The sequence below is a fragment of the Belonocnema kinseyi genome, chromosome 1, assembly GCF_010883055.1.
Source record: "Belonocnema kinseyi isolate 2016_QV_RU_SX_M_011 chromosome 1, B_treatae_v1, whole genome shotgun sequence".
Taxonomy (NCBI): domain Eukaryota; kingdom Metazoa; phylum Arthropoda; class Insecta; order Hymenoptera; family Cynipidae; genus Belonocnema; species Belonocnema kinseyi.
Window position 1 is genome coordinate 169,146,005 of NC_046657.1, and position 18,963 is coordinate 169,164,967.

At 30.1% G+C, this 18,963-nt stretch overlaps 2 protein-coding genes across 5 annotated transcripts in view; one reads left to right on the top strand and one right to left on the bottom strand.

The window, feature by feature from the left end:
* The window catches only part of LOC117173648, a 14,518-nt gene extending 7,648 nt beyond the window's left edge, over positions 1–6,870 (bottom strand). The window contains exon 1 of the mRNA XM_033362290.1: positions 6,436–6,870. Coding sequence (XP_033218181.1) covers positions 6,436–6,646 — 211 coding nt within the window. The 5' untranslated portion in view covers positions 6,647–6,870. The remainder of the gene's footprint in view (positions 1–6,435) is intronic.
* A 4,651-nt stretch (positions 6,871–11,521) lies between these two features.
* LOC117173273 (esterase FE4-like) overlaps positions 11,522–18,963 on the top strand; it is a 25,342-nt gene continuing 17,900 nt past the window's right edge. The window contains exon 1 of one of the 4 annotated variants that reach the window (XM_033361760.1): positions 11,522–11,574. In XM_033361760.1, the coding sequence (XP_033217651.1) occupies positions 11,533–11,574 (42 nt within the window). In that variant the 5' untranslated portion in view covers positions 11,522–11,532. Of the gene's footprint in view, positions 11,948–12,210; positions 12,231–18,963 lie in introns of those variants that run through there. The other 3 variants (XM_033361767.1, XM_033361751.1, XM_033361780.1) reach the window with 3 other exon arrangements.

Consider the following 18,963-nt stretch of genomic DNA (forward strand, 5'->3'; position numbering starts at 1 on the left):
AAAATGTTGATCGAGATTGGGACGAGGTAATATTCACCGACGAGGCTTCTGTTTGGGGTTACGTGACGTCATCACATGCCTGGGCACATTCAACCTCAAGATCAGTGCAGCGGACTGTAAAAAATCCGGTAAAAGTGCATCTCTTGGGTTGTTTCTCGAAACATGGGTTTGGGAGATTGCACCTATTCACCTACATAACAAGATGAGAATTGAAAGCAAACTGAATGTTAAATCAAAAAGCATGAAAGAGGGAGCTCTTCTTAATATTTTGACACCAAAATCATGTCGATACACCTTACCGACTGCGAGTAAAGCCACCCACGCTTTAACTTGACAGACTGTATGATCCTATGTCCTTTCCTATAGGTGGCACCTGCAGGTGAAACATATAGCATCCTATGTAGAATCCTATATAGGATCCTATGTAGCTTCCTATATAGGATCCTATATAGGAACCTATATAGGAATTTTCAGTAGGGTTGAGCAAAATCGTTCAGTTGGAATGAGTTCGATTTGTCGCAACCATTGCAGTGTTTTTTCTCTTTTTTGGAGAATCATACTTAGACTGAAAATATTATATGTTTCATCCATCTTGATTAGGACTCGGGAAAAGGAAACCTCTAAAATAATGAATGCACGCAAGAAACACACGCCTGTAAGTACTATGAGCACGGACAGTGGAGAAAGACCTGTCGCTTATTGCATTGAAAGCTGTTAAATTTCATCAGATGCATCACTAGTTTTCTCAAAAATATCACTCCTAAAAAAAAACGTTTAAAACAAAAAAGTGTATCCCAATGAGATCTACATCTTTTATTGCAAATATTTTGCAAAATTTGGTTTATTGGATTAGAAGAACGCAAAAAGCGATGATTTTTATGGGTTTTTTAAAATAGAAATCCCTTACCACTAATTTTCGAGAAAATTATCGCTCTTAACAAAAAATGTATGGTACAAAAAATATGTATCTTCATGATATCTATAACTTTTGTTTAAAGGATTTGGCATGTTGGCTTAGATAAACGCAAAAAAAACTATGATTTTTATGGTTTTTTCATGGTTTTACCAAGAAAATCGCCTTTTCGCCAATTTTAAATATCATATTCGTAATCAGCGCATCAAAACACTTAATTGCACGAAGTTTGAAGAACATCAGAGAATTCAGCTATTCGGAACTTTATCTGAATTTTTAACCAGATACTTGAATTTGTTAACTAAAGGAGATATTTTTGAACCAAAAATGGTATAGTTTAAGTTTTAGCTCAAAAAAATAATTTTAAACAAAATATATTTTAAGAAAATATTTGCATTTTTGTAAACAAAAATAATAAATTTTTACGAAAAATATTAATTTTTAAACAAGAACAAAATTTTCTGACCAAAAAGACAAATTTTAATCTGAAAAAAAGAAGAATGATTTTCTACCAAAGAAAATGAATTTTCAACTAAAAACGAAAATTTTTCAAGCAAACACGAACGCATTTTCCAATACAAAAATTTCAATTATCATTCATCAATTTATCGACAAAAAACTATTTCTCTTCACCAGTTGACAACATTTAATGTTCATTTTTAAAAAATGTTCTCGTTGTTCCCCTTAAATGCGAACTGAATTATTAACTGAAACAAATAAGAAAGTCCAACTATTTTTGGTTGAATTCTGTCGTTTATAGTTTAAAACGTCTAGTATTCTATTTTTTGATTGAGAATGCCTCTTTCTTGGTTGAACATTTTTTTAATTTGCTTCAAAATTAACTTTTCTGATTAAAATTCAGAAAATTTGTTGTAATTTTTTTCTTTTTTATCTTAAAAATCTTGTTTGGTTGAAAATTGATTTTTTAAACTGAAATTATAACTTTTCCATTGTTGCAAAAAAACTGTTTTGTTGAAAATTTATTTCCTTGTTGTTGAAAGTTTTCATATTTGGTTAAAACTTCGTATTTTCAGATAATTATCAAACAAAAGTATAATCTTTACATTTTTGTTTTATTATTATTAACCGAAAAAAAGAAGTTTTAGCAAAATATTAGTGTTGGGTGTCGAAAAATCCCACCTTCCGGAGACACTGAATCAGTGTCATGTGTTTATAAGAAACGTTATATGGGAAAGCCCAATGAAACTTATATCAAAAACAAATTTTTCATATTGACTTATTGCTTATCTATTGTGCCTGTGAGTGTCAACAAGGCTTAATTTTGCAATATTTTCTGACGAAACTCTTAGCGCACGCTTTTTCTAAGAACAAATAAAGAAAATTATTGGAATCCATATATGCCTGATATTCTGACAAATGATTCAGACGGCAAGTAAGAGGAAATTATATGCATTTTGTTGCTGGTATATGACGATAAAAGATTATGTTCACAAAATCAATTTTTATATTAATTCATGCGAATTAATTTTACGATAAAAACAATGAAATCGCAATAATAAATATTTCAAAACATTTTTCTTTTCTTTAAGAATAAAAAAACTGTATTCTTTTTGACTTCGGATACCAAAACAAATTAGCCGGAAGATATAAAAGGGTTTCACTTTAAATTTGCAACCAATTTAAAGGCTGTGAATAAAAATTTTACAGTGTATTTGGGATCGTCGGGAAAGTGGCCAATTTTAAAAATGCTGCCCCTGTATCACGCCTGTTAACCCTTACTGTGAATTTTAATATAAAATTAAAACAGTTCACCATTTTCGAATTATATATTTAAAAACATATCACACAGGGAATATAAAAAAATTTCAAATTAAATTCCTGATTATCGAAAAATGCCAAATTTAAGAAAATCTGCACCGTCACTTTCAATATGTGTAAAATGAAATAATTCCCCAATTTGACACTTTTCAAATAACCAAAAATTTAATACATTTTTGTATACCCCTGGGCAACTTTTTTTAAAATCCACAGTCTATAAACTATATACTTTTTTATTTTATATTTATATTTGATGTTAGGTTTTTTGACAGGTAAATGTATTTATAATTTTGATGTTAATCTTTGCACATTTTGTTTGGGTCCTAAAAGAAAGGAGGAGTTCGCTAAACAGCAATTTGAAAATTCTATGTGCGGATATTTATATTATTTAAAAAAGACGAACAATTTACCTTGATGATTTTGTCGATAAAAAGAATATTCTCAGAGTTATCACATTTACAAAATTTGTTTAATCAATCGAAAATCAAAATATCAAGCCAAACAATGGACGATATGAAAAAATTCAAGAAAAGTGAAACATTGATTTTTGAAAACCCCGCAAGTTTATCATAAAAAATTTTGAGATTTTTTTTTGAAAATCGAAAATTCTAATTTTAAACGCACAAAAATTAATGAAAAATAAAAAATTCCATTTTGTGGTCAAACTATGCAGAACACGATCAAAGATGAGTCAACATAAATTGTGATCCCAAAAAGGATCTACAAATTCGTTAATGATTACTTCTTGATTGGACGCGTACTTTTTGTTTTATTCGTGAAAAGTAAAATTGAAAATAAAAAAAAAATAAAAAATTTGTAGAAACAGGATCAAAGATACGAAAAAAAAAGATTGAACAAAACCTGTTTACAAATGTCTGTCGAAATTCGAGAGCGCGGCGCGAGTGTCCCGATGAGAATGTGTACCTCAAATCCTACAGAGCTCTGAGAAACTTAATCTTCAACTATACTTAATTAAGTAGAAAATTCAGCATATGAAGACGCATACAAATACAGCGATCTAAAAGAGATATTTTAATTAAAGCTTTATTCATGAATTCCAAATGCAAAGAATAAATATCCGAGCGCGAAGCGCGAGGTAACCCATTATTGAGCGCGAAACGCAAGATTCATTAGACCCACGTTCTGGACGCGCTCAATGATGCGAGAGAAGCAAGCCGCGCGTGCAGTGGGCAGATTTTTTAGCTAAAAATTCAACTATGTTTTTGAACATTCACGTATTTTGTTGAAGATTCGTCTTTTTTGAAAGAGCATTATTCTTTATGTTAGTAAGTTCATTTTTGGTTAAAAATTGAACTATTTTCTTCAAAAAAACTCAATTTTTTATCCGGCAGTTTAACTATTCTATTTTTTTCAAAATTTTGAATTTTTTAAAATTTTATTGGAATTTCCTTTTGTGTTCACCTGAAAATTGAGCGTTTTTAGTTGAAAATTCATATCTTTGTTTGAAAATTCTTTTTGTTTTTTTGTAGAAATTAATTTTTTCAACTGAAAACTTAAGTAGAAACTGAAATTTTAAGTTAGAAAGTGTCTTTTTTTAGTTGAAAATTCGCCTTTTTTGTAGAAATTTTTTCTTCTTATTTGAAAATTTATATTTTTGCTAGAAATTCGATGTTTTTGTTAAAAATAATTAATGAACTATAACATGTCTGTCTGGAATTTATATCTATTTCAGTTGACTAATTCAACTATCTGGTTCAAAATTCATATATTTTTTTGTAATTCGTCGTCTTCGGTAAAACATTCTTCTTCTTGCTAGAAAATGGTTTCATCTTTGCCAATTTTGTTAAAAATTCTTCAGTTTTGATTTTGTTAAAAATTAATTTTTAATTAATATTGAACTATTCTATTTTTTTTAATTTGTCTTTTTTGGTTAAAATTCATTTCTTTAATTAAAATTGAATTTATTTGTTGAAAAACTGACGTGAATTTGATTACAAATAACTTTTGCAAATGATAATATAACTATGCCATTTTTGGTTTTAAAAATTAATTTTTTTTTCAAGTAAAAATTCCTTTTTTTTAAAGAATATTAGTCTTTTATGCGTAAATTTATTTCTTTGTTGAACATGTCACTATTTTGTTGTAGATTCCATTGTTTTTTTTATCAATCAAAATTAATTTTTTGAGCTGAAAATTTAACTATTCTATTTTTGGGTACAAACTAATCTTTTTTCTTGAAAATTTATTTCTTTCGTTGAAAATCGAACTATTTCGTTAAAAATTTCATTTGTTATTTAAAAGTTTAACTAGTCCACTTATGGTTAAATATTTATTTATTTAGTTGAGAATTCATCGTCTTTTGTAGTAAATTATTCTTCTTGTTTGAAAAACCATTTTTTTATAATCTTTCTTTAAGTATAAATTAAACATTCAGGTAAAAAGGGTATTTATATTTATATTAGGCCCTGAAATCTTGTCTCGTACATATTTACATACAGTAAATGATATTTTCCTCTTCGCTATAAGTCTAATCATTTCGAGGGTGATTGGGGATTTTTTTCTTAGTTTTCAAGATAGTAGTTAAACTTTAAAACCTAGTTGTTTAATTTTATCCGAAAAGAAAACGAATTTAAAAAAAAATTCAAGAATTCTCAACCAAACAGTTACACTTTGAACCGAAAAAGATTAATTTTCAAACAAAAAGTCAAATTTTCTACCGTAAAAGAACGAATTTTTGAATAAAATTCAATAATTCTGAACCAAAAGTCGAAGTTTCAACTAAAAAAGATAAACTTTCAAGGGGCCAGTCTGTTATCTTCAATAACTTTTTTCAAACATTTTTTTCTCATAATAAAATTAATATATTAATATCAGGCTGTTATTAGATAAAAGAAGAGGTTTAAAGGTAATACAGCAATTTTTTTAAACTTTAATAAGAATAAAAAAAGTTGTAAAATTTGTCAAATATAGAAAAGTAGCTATCGTGTGAACTAGGATAATTAACATGTGATAAGATACATCAAAATGGCGGACTTTTAAAATCTTTCCTAAACAATTAAAGTTGAAAATTTTTGAAAAGTTATTCCCCTACAAGCCCGATCCCGGCACTATTGAGATAGTGGACTGTATTAAAAGCATGTGAGGTATAGATTCTTTTCTTTTAAATAAGAATTCGAAAAAAGCCTTTTCTTAGTGATAATCATGTTACTGGTGATTCTAGAATGAATACGTGCACATAAAAAAAAATAATGGATAACCCTATGGTTTATTTATAGTACATTATCAATTGATTCTGTAAAAAAATTATGAAACACATAGAAATTTTGTAATTATTTTAGCTAATTGAATCGCATAATTAGTTTTTCAGCATCCTGCAATTTTAAACCGATTTTTTCACAATATAAAAATACTTTTTTTTTCTTTCAAATTCATCTAATAGTTTCCACTGTATTATTTTTCTAATGACAATAAGACAAAATAATTTTTTTTAGTTTTGAAAAGTTGAACAAATGGTAATTCTTCATTTCCAAGCCTTTTATTTGCCTTCTAATATGTTTCTGATGTTTCAATGAGATACTTTACATTAATTTGAGTTTAAAAAAACAAAATAATTTGAACGAAAAAAAATTCCATGGCTCTTATATTTTTAAGAAAAAGAACGATTTTTGACAATATTTTTATTAAAAGTATAAACATTTCCCAAGTTTTTTTTTCTCATGTAGATATAGTAGTAACTTTCGAACATACTTAAATGAAGCATACTTTATAAAACACCACTTTACCTGTGTTTAATACAATTACTCCAAGTGTCAAACTCAGGAGATAGTAATTCGTTCCATTTTTCGGTATCCTGATAATATTCTTCCCAATGGAGAAAAGAGCAGTTAAGTGAAAAAAAAGTATCACAAATTGAAAAAGTGAAATATTTTCAAGGAACGAAATGCCTCTTTCACTACGCAGCACCTCTGATAACACTTCCTCGTCTCTCGCCATATGTTTCTGTTGATAGATATCACGTGAACTCTTTTAAAATATAAATATTATTATCACGGGCAGCACTGTACTTAGTATTACGGACATTTAAATTTATTCACTACTATATTATAGTATATATGAATTGAATGCAGATTAATTAAAAAATTAAACAATGTTTAAATACTTCACAGCACACGAACTTTGGTTTACAGCCGCTAAACTGATATTACTAACTGTTACTAACCTAACCAGCAACGCATGATTTGTCATGAAATGTGGAATTCCCTATTCCCTCTCTACTTCTTAAAAACGCCGTGAGTACATCTGTACTCTGTAATCTATATTTATACTTTCCTCAGTGAGAAACAACAATATTATTTTTTAGGCTCAATAGTGGAACACGTTAAATTTTGAAAGTTGTAATTAGAGAAAGAATTTTTGGTAATTTTAGCATAAACCAATTGATACATGACATTATTTAATTGAAAGTTACTTTTTGCTAAACGCATTGTTGGCATGTAAAAATTTGTGAAGTAAGAATTATTTTTTAGATATACTACCATTTGTTATAAAATATTTAATAATTATTATAATAGGGAGATTATGAGATTTAAAAGATAACCATTTTTTAAATACATTTGGTGAGCTACTAGTGAGCTGCGGTACTAATGAAAATTTAATTTACAGTGTGAAATTAAAAATTATACTAATATTTTAACTGGAAAAACTTAATTACTGTTGAAAAGTTACTTACTTTGTTGACTCGAGTTTAAACGAAGACTTATTTTTAATTCCATTAGTCATTGCAAATGAGGTCAGTTACGTGCTATTTAAGGTTACGAAATTACCAGGTATAGACTAATTAGGCCGAGCAAGAATAAGATCTAATTACATTTTAAATTTTTGGTGGCTGAAACTATCATTTCTTTTAAGAAATAAATTTAACTGATTTAAAAAAGTTTATCGTAACAAAAATACAGATCAATTGTGCGCATTAATTATGAGAATACAGAAAGCAATAATAAAATTATTTATTGAAGTCTTTTATAATTACCATTATTTTATTAAAAATCATCAAACATGCAAAAGAAGGCGTTTTTATGTTCTTCTTATTAGAATTATGTCAAATTGCATCAAATCTTTCTTATTTGACAAGGATAATTAAAAAGAATAAGATGGCCTTCAATTTCTTTTCATTTTTATATTATTACTGTTTGGTATACAAAATAATGTGTTTGGAGGGTTTTTACATTTTAATATTTTGGCAGATATTGTTAATTGAAAATTAGGATTTTAAATTTTGTGATTCTAAGAATTGAACCATATTTTAAACATTATCCATGTCATTATTGATCATAGGTGAAAAATACTTCTATACAAATGTGGACAGAACATTTTAAAATTAAATAAAATTAATCGAAATATAAATTTTTATACTGTGTATTTAACGACCAAATTTTTATTGTTTTCCAACGCAAGGAAAACCACGAAATTGAAAATACAATAAATAAATATAATGATTTAAGTGTCCTTAAATTAGCCATAAAGTAGAAAAATATAATTGTTCTGATAATTTTGAAAAAAATTTCAATCCTTTGGTCACCAAAAATATGTGGGTCATTCAAAAAACAGAGTATTATATTTTTTGAATGAAAACTTTACGTAACATTTTTTTTCATACATGCAACTTTTTTAATTTTTTGAACATCTATTTCCATTTTGACAAAATTGCAAACGGTTTGTACAAAATCAGAGACTTGAATTTTCGAGAATATCTTGTTTTTTCGCGGCTGAAAGCTTTGAGAATTTTGTTTTCAAAAATACCAAAATTTTTTTGTTTATAGTTTGTGATTAATTTAAGGACAAATGAAACATTATATTTATTTTGTTTTTAATTTCGCGTCAGTTTTAGTGTCAGAAGAAAATCATTCACAAATTTTTTTCATAAACAATATAAAAATTGTCCAATTTTCAAAACTCGTATTTTTAATTGAAAATATCTGACGAAATACTTAAAAATTTCAAAACTCTCCATTCACATTATATAGTATTCCAAACTATGTACAATATGAAAAAAGGAAACCGATGGCTTACTTTTTTATTTCAATGGAACGCCCCACAATGTAGCAATATTATAACTACTGAGTAATACTTCATTATAATAATAATAAACCATCCATATATTTCAATTATTAATTTTTATGTAAAAGTACGTACAATTTTCTAATAGATAAAGTAATTTTTTCAAGGAAACTTTACAATACATTCCTGGAATTCATTATACGAAACGTATGCCGCCTATGTCGTTGTGTTTAGTGATTAAATTTCCAAATAAATAATAAAATTGTTGATCAAAAAATAATTAAAATTGTGTGAACACTTTTTCCAATCTATACATTAATTTAATAATATAAATTCCAAATCAAAAATATCATAGTAGACTTTTCAACCAAAAGGAATAAATTTTCATGCCAAAAAGACGATTTTTCTTCAAAACTGTTACATTTCTAACTCAAAAATATAAATTTTCAACAAAAAAGTTAATTTACAACCAAACAGTTTAATTTTTAAGTGATTTGATAATATGAATCTTATTAACATTTATAGTATGTAATATTAATATATAATATTACATTTTAATGCTACTTACTAATTTTAATTAAAAAATTTAATTTATTACTATTACATTGCTTAACTAAGCAGTCTGCAAAATTTAAGGTTAGAATTGGAGGCTGCAATAAAGTACTTTGAACAACTTTTATAGAGTAACTACTCAATTGAAACGCAAGCGTGGAGCTTCTAACCAATATTTTTAATATGCCACTAACACAATACTGCGAAATTTCATTAAAAACACGGCAAAAGTGATCGTCTTATCCCTGGCGGTCTGAAAGAACCGAAAGGAGCCTCTAAAAAGTACATTTACAGTACATTTACAAAAAAAAAAAAAAAAAAAAAAAAAAAAAAAAAAAAAAAAAAAAAACAGCAAAATCCACTTGAGCGATTATGAATGCGCTTGAAGTCACCTTTAGCTTAAGTTAATGATATTTTTAAAAATATTTAAGGGCATGCTCTTCGTGACCACGTGACCAAAATAGTCCCTGATTACGAGCATTTCTTTGGTGTTCACTGTGTCCACACGGATTGAGATATCGTGTTTAAAATTTTACAGATTAAATAAAAAGCACAAAAAAACGTTTGTATATGTCAATATGTTTATAGTTTTAAAGCAAGTTTTTTTATAAATCGATGAAATAGGATATTACCATTCGAGTTACAGCGCTTTCCACATAATTTTTTGTTTGATGCATTTCGGATTTTTTGTTTCGCGTATATTGAACATGAACACCAATTTTGGATCGTCTAAACCTTAAAGAAAATTAATGTAAGCAATAAAATTTGCTAATTCATTGCAAATAAACAAATAAGTATCTGCGCACACCTAACCTAGCATTATTTTTGGAGCATTTTTAGCGATTTCCAGCGGAGAAAACGTACGAGTACAAAAGATCCACAAGAATATATAACCATTAGAAAATTTTAATTACTTTCTGAAGTTGAACGTTTCTCAATATGGGACTTGGACGGATTTTCGACTATTTAATTCTAAGATGTTCCTCGATTTTTTAAAATCGAGGTATCTACTTTATCGACGTTAAAAGTTTTTTTACTATTCTTATAGTATTTCACTAGAAAACTTTCTTCGTAATTATAAACATTTTGTGATATACAAACGTTCCTTAGTCCTTTCGGTATAACTTCCTAAATCCTGAACACGAAATCTCAATCCGCGTGGAGGTAGTGAGGACGGAAATATGAAAATCGTTTCATTCTCCATACAAAAATTTTATGAATGAACTTAGTCACGTGATCTCGAATTTATCGACGTTCAAAGTTTCTTTTACCCTCCGCTAGAAATTGCTCAAAATGCTCCAAAAATAATTATAGGTTACGTGTACGCAGATACTTATTTGTTGATTTGCAATGAATGTGTAAACTTTATTGCTCACATTAATTTTCTTTAAGGTTTAGACGATTTAGTCCAAAATTGGTGATAGTGCTCAATTTACGCAAAACAAAAAATCCGAAATGCATCAAACAAAAATTATCTGCAAAGTGCTGTAACTCGACAGGTAAAATCCTATTTAATCGATTTATAAATAAACTTTCTTTTAGACTATAAACATATTGATTGTGCAAACGTTCTTTAGTGCTTTTTATTTAATCTGTAAAATTTTAAACACGATATCTTAATCCGTGTGGACACAGTGAACACAAAAAAATTGCTCATACCCTGGGACTAGTTTGATCACGTAGTCTAATGAAAATTTTCACGTCGCAGTTCAGGCAACTTCCTCAAAAATTTGTCTAAATGCGGAAAATTAAAATATTGATAACTTATTGAATAAAATCGCTAAAAAAAGGTTATAAATTTTATTTTTAAACGTATTAGAAATGTGGAAAAGATTAATTTTGCTATTAATGTAGAAAATTTCATTAAAGAAAGACTATAAAAGTTATGCGGAAAGTTTTGAAGTAAAAAAAGGTGAATTTTGCAGTGGTTTATTCACAGATTTTGAGGATTATTTTTAGTATTTTTTACTAAATGAATAACTTCTTAAAATAAAAATAAATAGTGCGGTAATAAATTCGTAAGAACTTCAAAAACACTAGAAAATTTTACTTTTATGATTTATGGAATAAAACAGATACTCGACGTCATTTATTATTGTTCTAGTATCAGACATACTTTTAAAGATGATCCCTTAATAGTCGGTTTACCTTATGCTTTTTGCATGTTTGCATTTTGCGAATGAATTCCGAGCTCCGATGAATAGCAACATCTGCTGCAAGGACGCATGAGTTAGAGTGTGCATTGTCTGGCAGACTTTCCTGTTTAGTTAATGTTCGACTCACATGGAGACAGGTTTCTCCATTTTATATTGGTAATCTAATAAAGCGTGTGTTAATATGAATATTTCTCTAAATTAAAATTAGTGAAATAAAAATGCAACTATTGTGTGTGTCTTTCAAGAAAATCTTTGCCCAGGAAATAACATCATGAGTTCTCAGTTCTTTAGTTTTATTTGTGAACTATTTTTCTGTTTCGGCCTCTTTTTTACTCAATCTCAATCGATGGATATCAGCGAAATTTCAGACAGCCAGCTCTTGAGTGAAAATTTTGTCGGTTCTCCAATAGTGCAAGTGAAACAAGGAAATTTAAGAGGCTCTGTACAACCAAATATTGATGGTGGACAATACCTCTTATTTTCGGGAATCCCATATGCTCAACCACCTCTTAAAGAACTAAGATTCAAAGTAAATTTGTCTTGATTTATAATAATCCTCACTAAAAAGTATTATAGCGAATTTTTCTGAGAATTGACGCTGCGCCGCAAGTGGGAGTAAAAGAAGCTGTGCGGGTTGAGCGGCGAACACTCAGTCGTGAACAAATAAAAACGTTTTCTACGAAACGGCCCTCAATCTGGGTAATTACCCACCAAGATCGGCCCCAAAATCGTTCCAGTATCAGAGTTTCACTGCATTAGAATTAATATTAGACGTGTACATTTTGTCCTGTCAAATATAGTCCAGGCATCTCGTACGTACGAAAAAAGGTATTTTTATCGTACTAAGTAGGTAATGCGTGTTTTTTGCTGAAACGGTTAATTAAGGGGTTCTGATTTTTGTTTTTTGAACATTTTTCAAAAAATCGTGTTTTCGTAGACCGACCCGCCCCAATGCATTCCTATGGAAACTATGGAATTTTACAAAAAAATGTTCAATACTACAATTAAAGTAGACGCAATTTCGAGTAATTCTAAGATAAATGCAATGATCTAGTCCCAATAGGTCATAAGTTATGGCCTCACAAATTTGACCACTTTTGATCTACTTTTCAGAGAAAATTAATCGTGAACCGTTTTTTTTTTTTAATACTTTGCTTCTCGGTGATGCTACGTAAGTGGCACAAGAAAAACAGTTGTAGGGCAGGAAATGATGCCTAAATATAACAAAATATAATCTTCTGGTCTTCATAGACCCAGAGGTATGACTCTTCAAAAAAATTAATTTTTTTGCTATTTCTAGTCAAAAAAGTTTTTTCTAATTTCTCGTTTCTTACACATCCTGCTGAAAAACGGTAACAAAATATATGAAAGAGGACTAAATTCTGCGTAAAATAAAAAAATAAACTGTCTTAACTTATATAGGTCACGAGTTATGACCATGCAACTTTAAACTTTTCCTTTCGGAAGGCTTGGTATGCACTGAAAAATATGTTGCGACGTAATATTGAGCATTTCGGTAGTATTATGACAATTTGTAGTTCATTACAAGTTCACTTTTCTTTACTTATGTGTTGAAAAACAAATAACTCTTCAACAATTGTTTAAATAATACGCTTCACTCTATCAATTATTGTCAAAATTAAATTTTAAAAAATACACAAGTAATGTGGCGTGAAAAATAGATCAAAAGTGGTCAACTTTATGAGGCCATAACTTCTGATCTATTGGGTCTAGTTTATTGAATTTTTTTATAATTACTCGAAATTCCATCTATTTTAATTGAAATGTTGATTTTTTTTTGTAAAATTAACAGATTCCAAAGTACATATCCAAACTATAGAATTAGGGAATTTTTCATCTCTTTAAAAAAAAATCCTGATTCTTTAAAGTACTATAACTCTGCACCTACTGAGGATGGGAGGTTTTTGTTACCTTCAACTTTTTCAGAATTTTCTCTAGTTTAACTTTGGTGTTCAACATTTTGCTCTAAAATGCCATGGGGCGGGTTAGTCTGCGCAAACACGATTTTTGGAACTTTTTTGAGAAATATATCCGGGACACACGGGTGTCATTTCTAGACAAATTGTATTGATAATCGAGACCCCTTCAATAAACCGTTTTCCCAAAAAATATAAATAAAAATAAAAAACGCATTACCTACTTAATACGGTGTAAAAGTACCATATGGTATTTTTCATTCGACTTATGTTCATTTTCGGATCAGTTTATTTTTTTCGCTCGACCAACCAATCTAATATCAAAAAACCGACAATCAATACTACTTTCGAATCGGTTTTTCGATGGATTGAGCCATTCGTCTGAAAATCCCATATTGGATATGCCTTAGAATTGAAAAGGATATTTACATTTTTACATGCTTTCTTTCGATTAGGTGACCATAGTCCATCAATAAACCGAAACAAGTCGTTAGTTCCCAAAAAAAATTAATCAAAAATCAAAATTTTGAAAATAGATTAGGTGAAATCACGTCAGATATTTACCCGGTAATAAGCGTTAAATAGAGAAAAATTAATATTTTTAGATTTCAGCGTAAAAGTGGCAGTAAAAGATGTAGTTGGAGTACTGAAGATGTGAACTGCAATGTTCACAAAACGTCGACAAACAATTCGTAGTTTTTACACGAGTGAAACCCGAAATATCTCTTTTTATCAAAATGAATCATCGTGAAAGCATAAAATTTATTATCAAGAAACTCTACGGGGAGAGTATTCTTACTAAAACCAACACCTTTAGTAAGCTCAAGACTTCTCAAGGTAAGCCACTAACATCCTTAGCTTTTTTGAAACGGTGCTGAGACAACAAAATAGTCCCAAAATTCTTACAACTGAAAAATAATTTGGGAACATCTAAATCCAAATCGATTCTGCTTAATACAAGTTTGCTTCTCGTTAAAGAAAGAATACAGCATAACAAATTTCTTTTGCACACTACCTCAAAAAAACTATTAAAGCTTCACCTTTTCCTATCAAATACCCTCAGATTGACATTTGGTCCACATTAGACCGCATATCGTTTGACCAATCCCAACGGATTAAAGAGCTCTCCAACGAAAAACAAAAATTGACAAATTACTTCCAGCAAAGCAAACTAAACTAACAAATACAGTAAAAAACATCTCTGACCACCCTATCAACAATGAAATGATTTCAGCCTTATCTAAAGGACATAATTTTGCTGTAGATCCATCGAAAATACCTAAAGAAGAAATAATCAGCTATTTAGAATCCACAATATATACCCTTTCACCCGAAAAAGCAAATGACATACGATGCAGGACGGCGAACATTTTACGCCAAGCTCAAGTTCCATCCTCAAACTTAACAAAACAGGAAAAACACACGATTAAAGAACTCAATCAAAATAAAGATATTATAATATTACCCGAAGACAAAGGCAACACAACAGTAATAATGAATAAAGAAGACTATAACAACAAAATCATGGACCTTCTAACTGACGATACATACAAAAAACTTGAAAACGACCCCACAAAAACAATAGTCAGTAAAACAAAGACTCTTCTCAAAGACTCTAAACTTGACAGCCAAACAATATCTAACTTAATACCTACTAATCTCATCTCTTCAAAACTTTACGGGCTCCCAAAAATCCACAAAGAAAACATTCCACTCAGACCGATCGTCAGCGCAATAGACTCACCAACTTACAACCTAGCAAGTTTCCTCGTTGCAAAACTAAATCCTTTTACAGGAGACTCCATCACTCACATCCAAAACTCATTTGACTTTATTAAAAAAAACAAAAAAAAACAGATTCTCATTCAACCCCAAGACATCATAGTGAGTTTCGACATAGTATCTCTTTTTACGAAAGTACCAATCTCGGATACAATTAATATAATTAAATCTTTTACAAACTTCCCTTCCTAGCTTGTACCTTTGATAGAAGAATGTCTCAATAAAACTTACTTCTCGTTCAATAACCAATTCTACGAACTAATCTCAGCGGCAGCAATGGGATCCCCAATCTCACCTGTAACAGCCAATGTCTTTATGGAACATCTAGAAACTGGAATCTTCAACCAAGACAAACTTAAACTAGAATTCTTGTTCCGTTACGATGATGACACATTTGTCATCTGGCGATATGGACGAGATGAACTATATAAGTTTTTCGATTTTATCAATCAATTGCATCCTAATATCCAGTTCACCATGGAAATAGATCAAATAGGGAAAATTGCCTTTCTCGGCGGTATAAGTTTACAGAAAACCACGCATACAAACAGATACTTACATGTCTCCTCCCACCATCACCCATCTCAAAAACAATCGGTCATCAACTCCCTTGTATACAGAGCTGTCTCCATAACAGACAAAGATAAACTACAAAAGGAATTACAAAACGTTAAAAAAATCCTAATACAGAACGATTACACAAAGAAACAAATTGATAAAGCAATAAGAAAACACACTCAAAAAAGCAGGTCAACACAACCTACGAAAGAAAGAAAGAGAAAAATGACCACCACCCTACCCTACATCCAAGGTGTCACGGAACAAATAGGAAGAATTCTCAACAAACACAACATCCAAACCATATTTAAACCACCTGCGAAAATAGGACAACTACTAAATAACCCTTGTTCTTGTGGCAAAGTCTATATTGTAGAAACCGGGAGAGCGGTGAGCCAACGTATAAAGGAACATGAAAGTAAAGTCAGGCTAAAACATTTCACGCAATCAGCACTAGCTGAACATCATATCGAAACAGAACATAACATTTTATTTGATGAAACAACAGTCATTGCAAAAACACATAACAAATTTTCAAGAAAGCATAGAGAAGCAATTGAAATCTTAAAACACCCTAATAACATCAATAGGGACAATGGATATAGTACCAATCCGATTTGGCTTCCATTCTCTCGGATTTTTAAAAAAAGACTTGATTGGCCAATCATGTTCGACCAGTCCCCACGGTGAGGCACTCTGGCCAATCACAGGCATCGTAGAAAGTATACCTAAGAACATCATGACCTGATACATCAGTTTCAGGTCAGCCCTGAAGATGTGAACTGCAATGTTCACGAAACGTCGAGAAATAATTCGTAGATTTTTTACACGAGTGAAACCCGAACTATCTCTTTTTATCAAAATGAATCATCGTGAAAGCATAACATCTGTTATAAAGTGAAGATTATTCTATTCTTTTGAATGCGCGATTTTCCATTTGTCTAAAATGTCATTGTAAGATTAGCATATCTCAGAAACAAATTTATTTCTATTTCCAAAGCGGCCGCCACATAGTTTCCTGTCCCCTAAAAGAGAACGCGTTTTTAATATATTTAATTTCTTGTAATTGTACTGACATATACACCTCACAAAGCTGTCTTGTATTCCCCAAAAGTGTTCATTTTTTGAGATCCTTTAATTCCTTCTAATAAGTTCACAAAATATGCGTAATACATTGTTTTAATTCTGTCATGTGGAATATAAGTTTTGAAATGTTAATTTTAATCAATTTAAGTCTGCCTCTCTAGAGTTAAAATTATTTTAATTGACACATTTTAATAGATTTCTAAAGTGAATTTTTTAACACTTTTGAATAAATTATTAAAACATGACTAAATATAAATTAGAACTTTCGGGGATTTTTAGACGGAGGAAAAATCGCTTATTCATAGGAATACAAATTCTTAATTTTTCGGAATTCAACGCTTATTACCGGGTAACTTGTAGTGGGTCGAAAAAGGTATGATTTCGTTGATATTTTTTACTTACCGTAAATGTAAGACAATGAAATAGTTACCTGTTTAAAATGTATTTATGTATGAAATAGTGTTCAGCATTGAGTACAGAAATACCTTATATTGTATTTTAATGCTTTGGTACAACGGCCTCGCTCGGGTTCACCTCAGTCAGCGATGCTGAGATGAACAAGTTAATTCTTTATTAAGCATGGAAGTACAATATAAGGTACATATGCTTTAGAAACAGTAAAAATAGTGACACAATTTAAATTACGACAAAAAAATAATTTTTTAAAAATATTTCTTACATATTTTTAAAGTATCGAGCACTGAGTACATACTGTGAGTAATGGCGAGATTTCTGACTTAGTGCGATAATCATAGATAATGGAAGTCAAGTGGGAGGTAAATATACTGCCACAACAATAAAAACAATAAAAATGATAAAAAGATTTATTACTGATAGCTTCCCGAGTAAAAATGCTTCGACTTGAGTTCGACTTGAATTACCCCTAATTAGGACATGCTGAAGTCGAAAAGTTCGACTTGACCATGTCTCAGTTTTGAGACGGAGCCAGACTTCAATTTATGTCTTGGAGACAAGTTTCTATGTCTTGAAGACATCAATCTATCTCTTGAGTCAAATTTTTATGATTCCAACACGAGCGGTTTATAACTTCGAGTGTATACCTATCCTAACAAAGAGGATCATTCTGACTGTCATAAAAGCTAATCTTTGTTAATGAATGAACAATATTGTATATTTGTGTACATATATATATAACCTATTTACGGATTTTCATTTGTATTATAATTGTTTGACGATAATACCGAAAATGTTGTTTGTTTTTACGTATTTCAAAAGGCTTAGTAGATCTTTTTAGAAAGTTACAATTTTTATTTTTTTGAAGAAAATTTTAAAGGGTTATACTCGTCCAGATCCACAGTCAAAAAAATGCCTAGTTCAATTAAACATAATTCTGGTTAAATATTCCCCTACTATTTTTTTGGTTAGAGTAACCAGAATTCTGGTCAAATTAACCAGAAATTCTGATTAAAACAATCTCAATTCTGTTAATTTAACCAGAAAAAATAGTAAGGGCGTATTGAGGCAGGTTTACTTGAGAAAAGTAAACGTCGTCTTAGCCAAGACAAGCCTCGACTTGAGACAAGTAAACGCCGTTTTACATGCCGTGGCCATAAAAGTAAGACGAAAGCTCAGTTGGACTCAGTTGGACTCAGTTGGACAGTTGGAATCAGTTTTAAAACGCAGCCAGACATCGATTTCTTGTGGACGATCTCAAGGCATAACCAAGTCGAACTCAAGTCGAAGAATTTTTACTCCGGTTATTTCGACATTTATGACGGACGAAACGGCATAGGCACGAAACAAGGACATAAGTAACATACTTAGAATTTTACAGTAGGTAAATAACTATTACAGTATTATTAGCCTGTATAAAATCGGGGTAAAAAAAAGTAATCGGCTCTCCTCCAAAGTGTACACCAAAATCGATGTTCAATTGAGATGCACAAATTTGAACCAAACAGATTCATTATGAGAATCTAGGGGAAATTCAACTATAATAGACTACGCTGCCTCCCCTAGAGGTCACGGATGCAAGAACTTGATAAGCGCTCGAAACCGCGTAGAAGTACGAGGGTAGTTCAATAAGTCCTTAGAATGACCAACATATGGCGCGCGAATCACTCCAAATCATCTGTTTTCAGTCAGTACCACTCCCGACTAGATATATGGTGCAGTCACAGTCCACATCTTCTGAGTTTACGTGTTTTTATAACCAATTGAA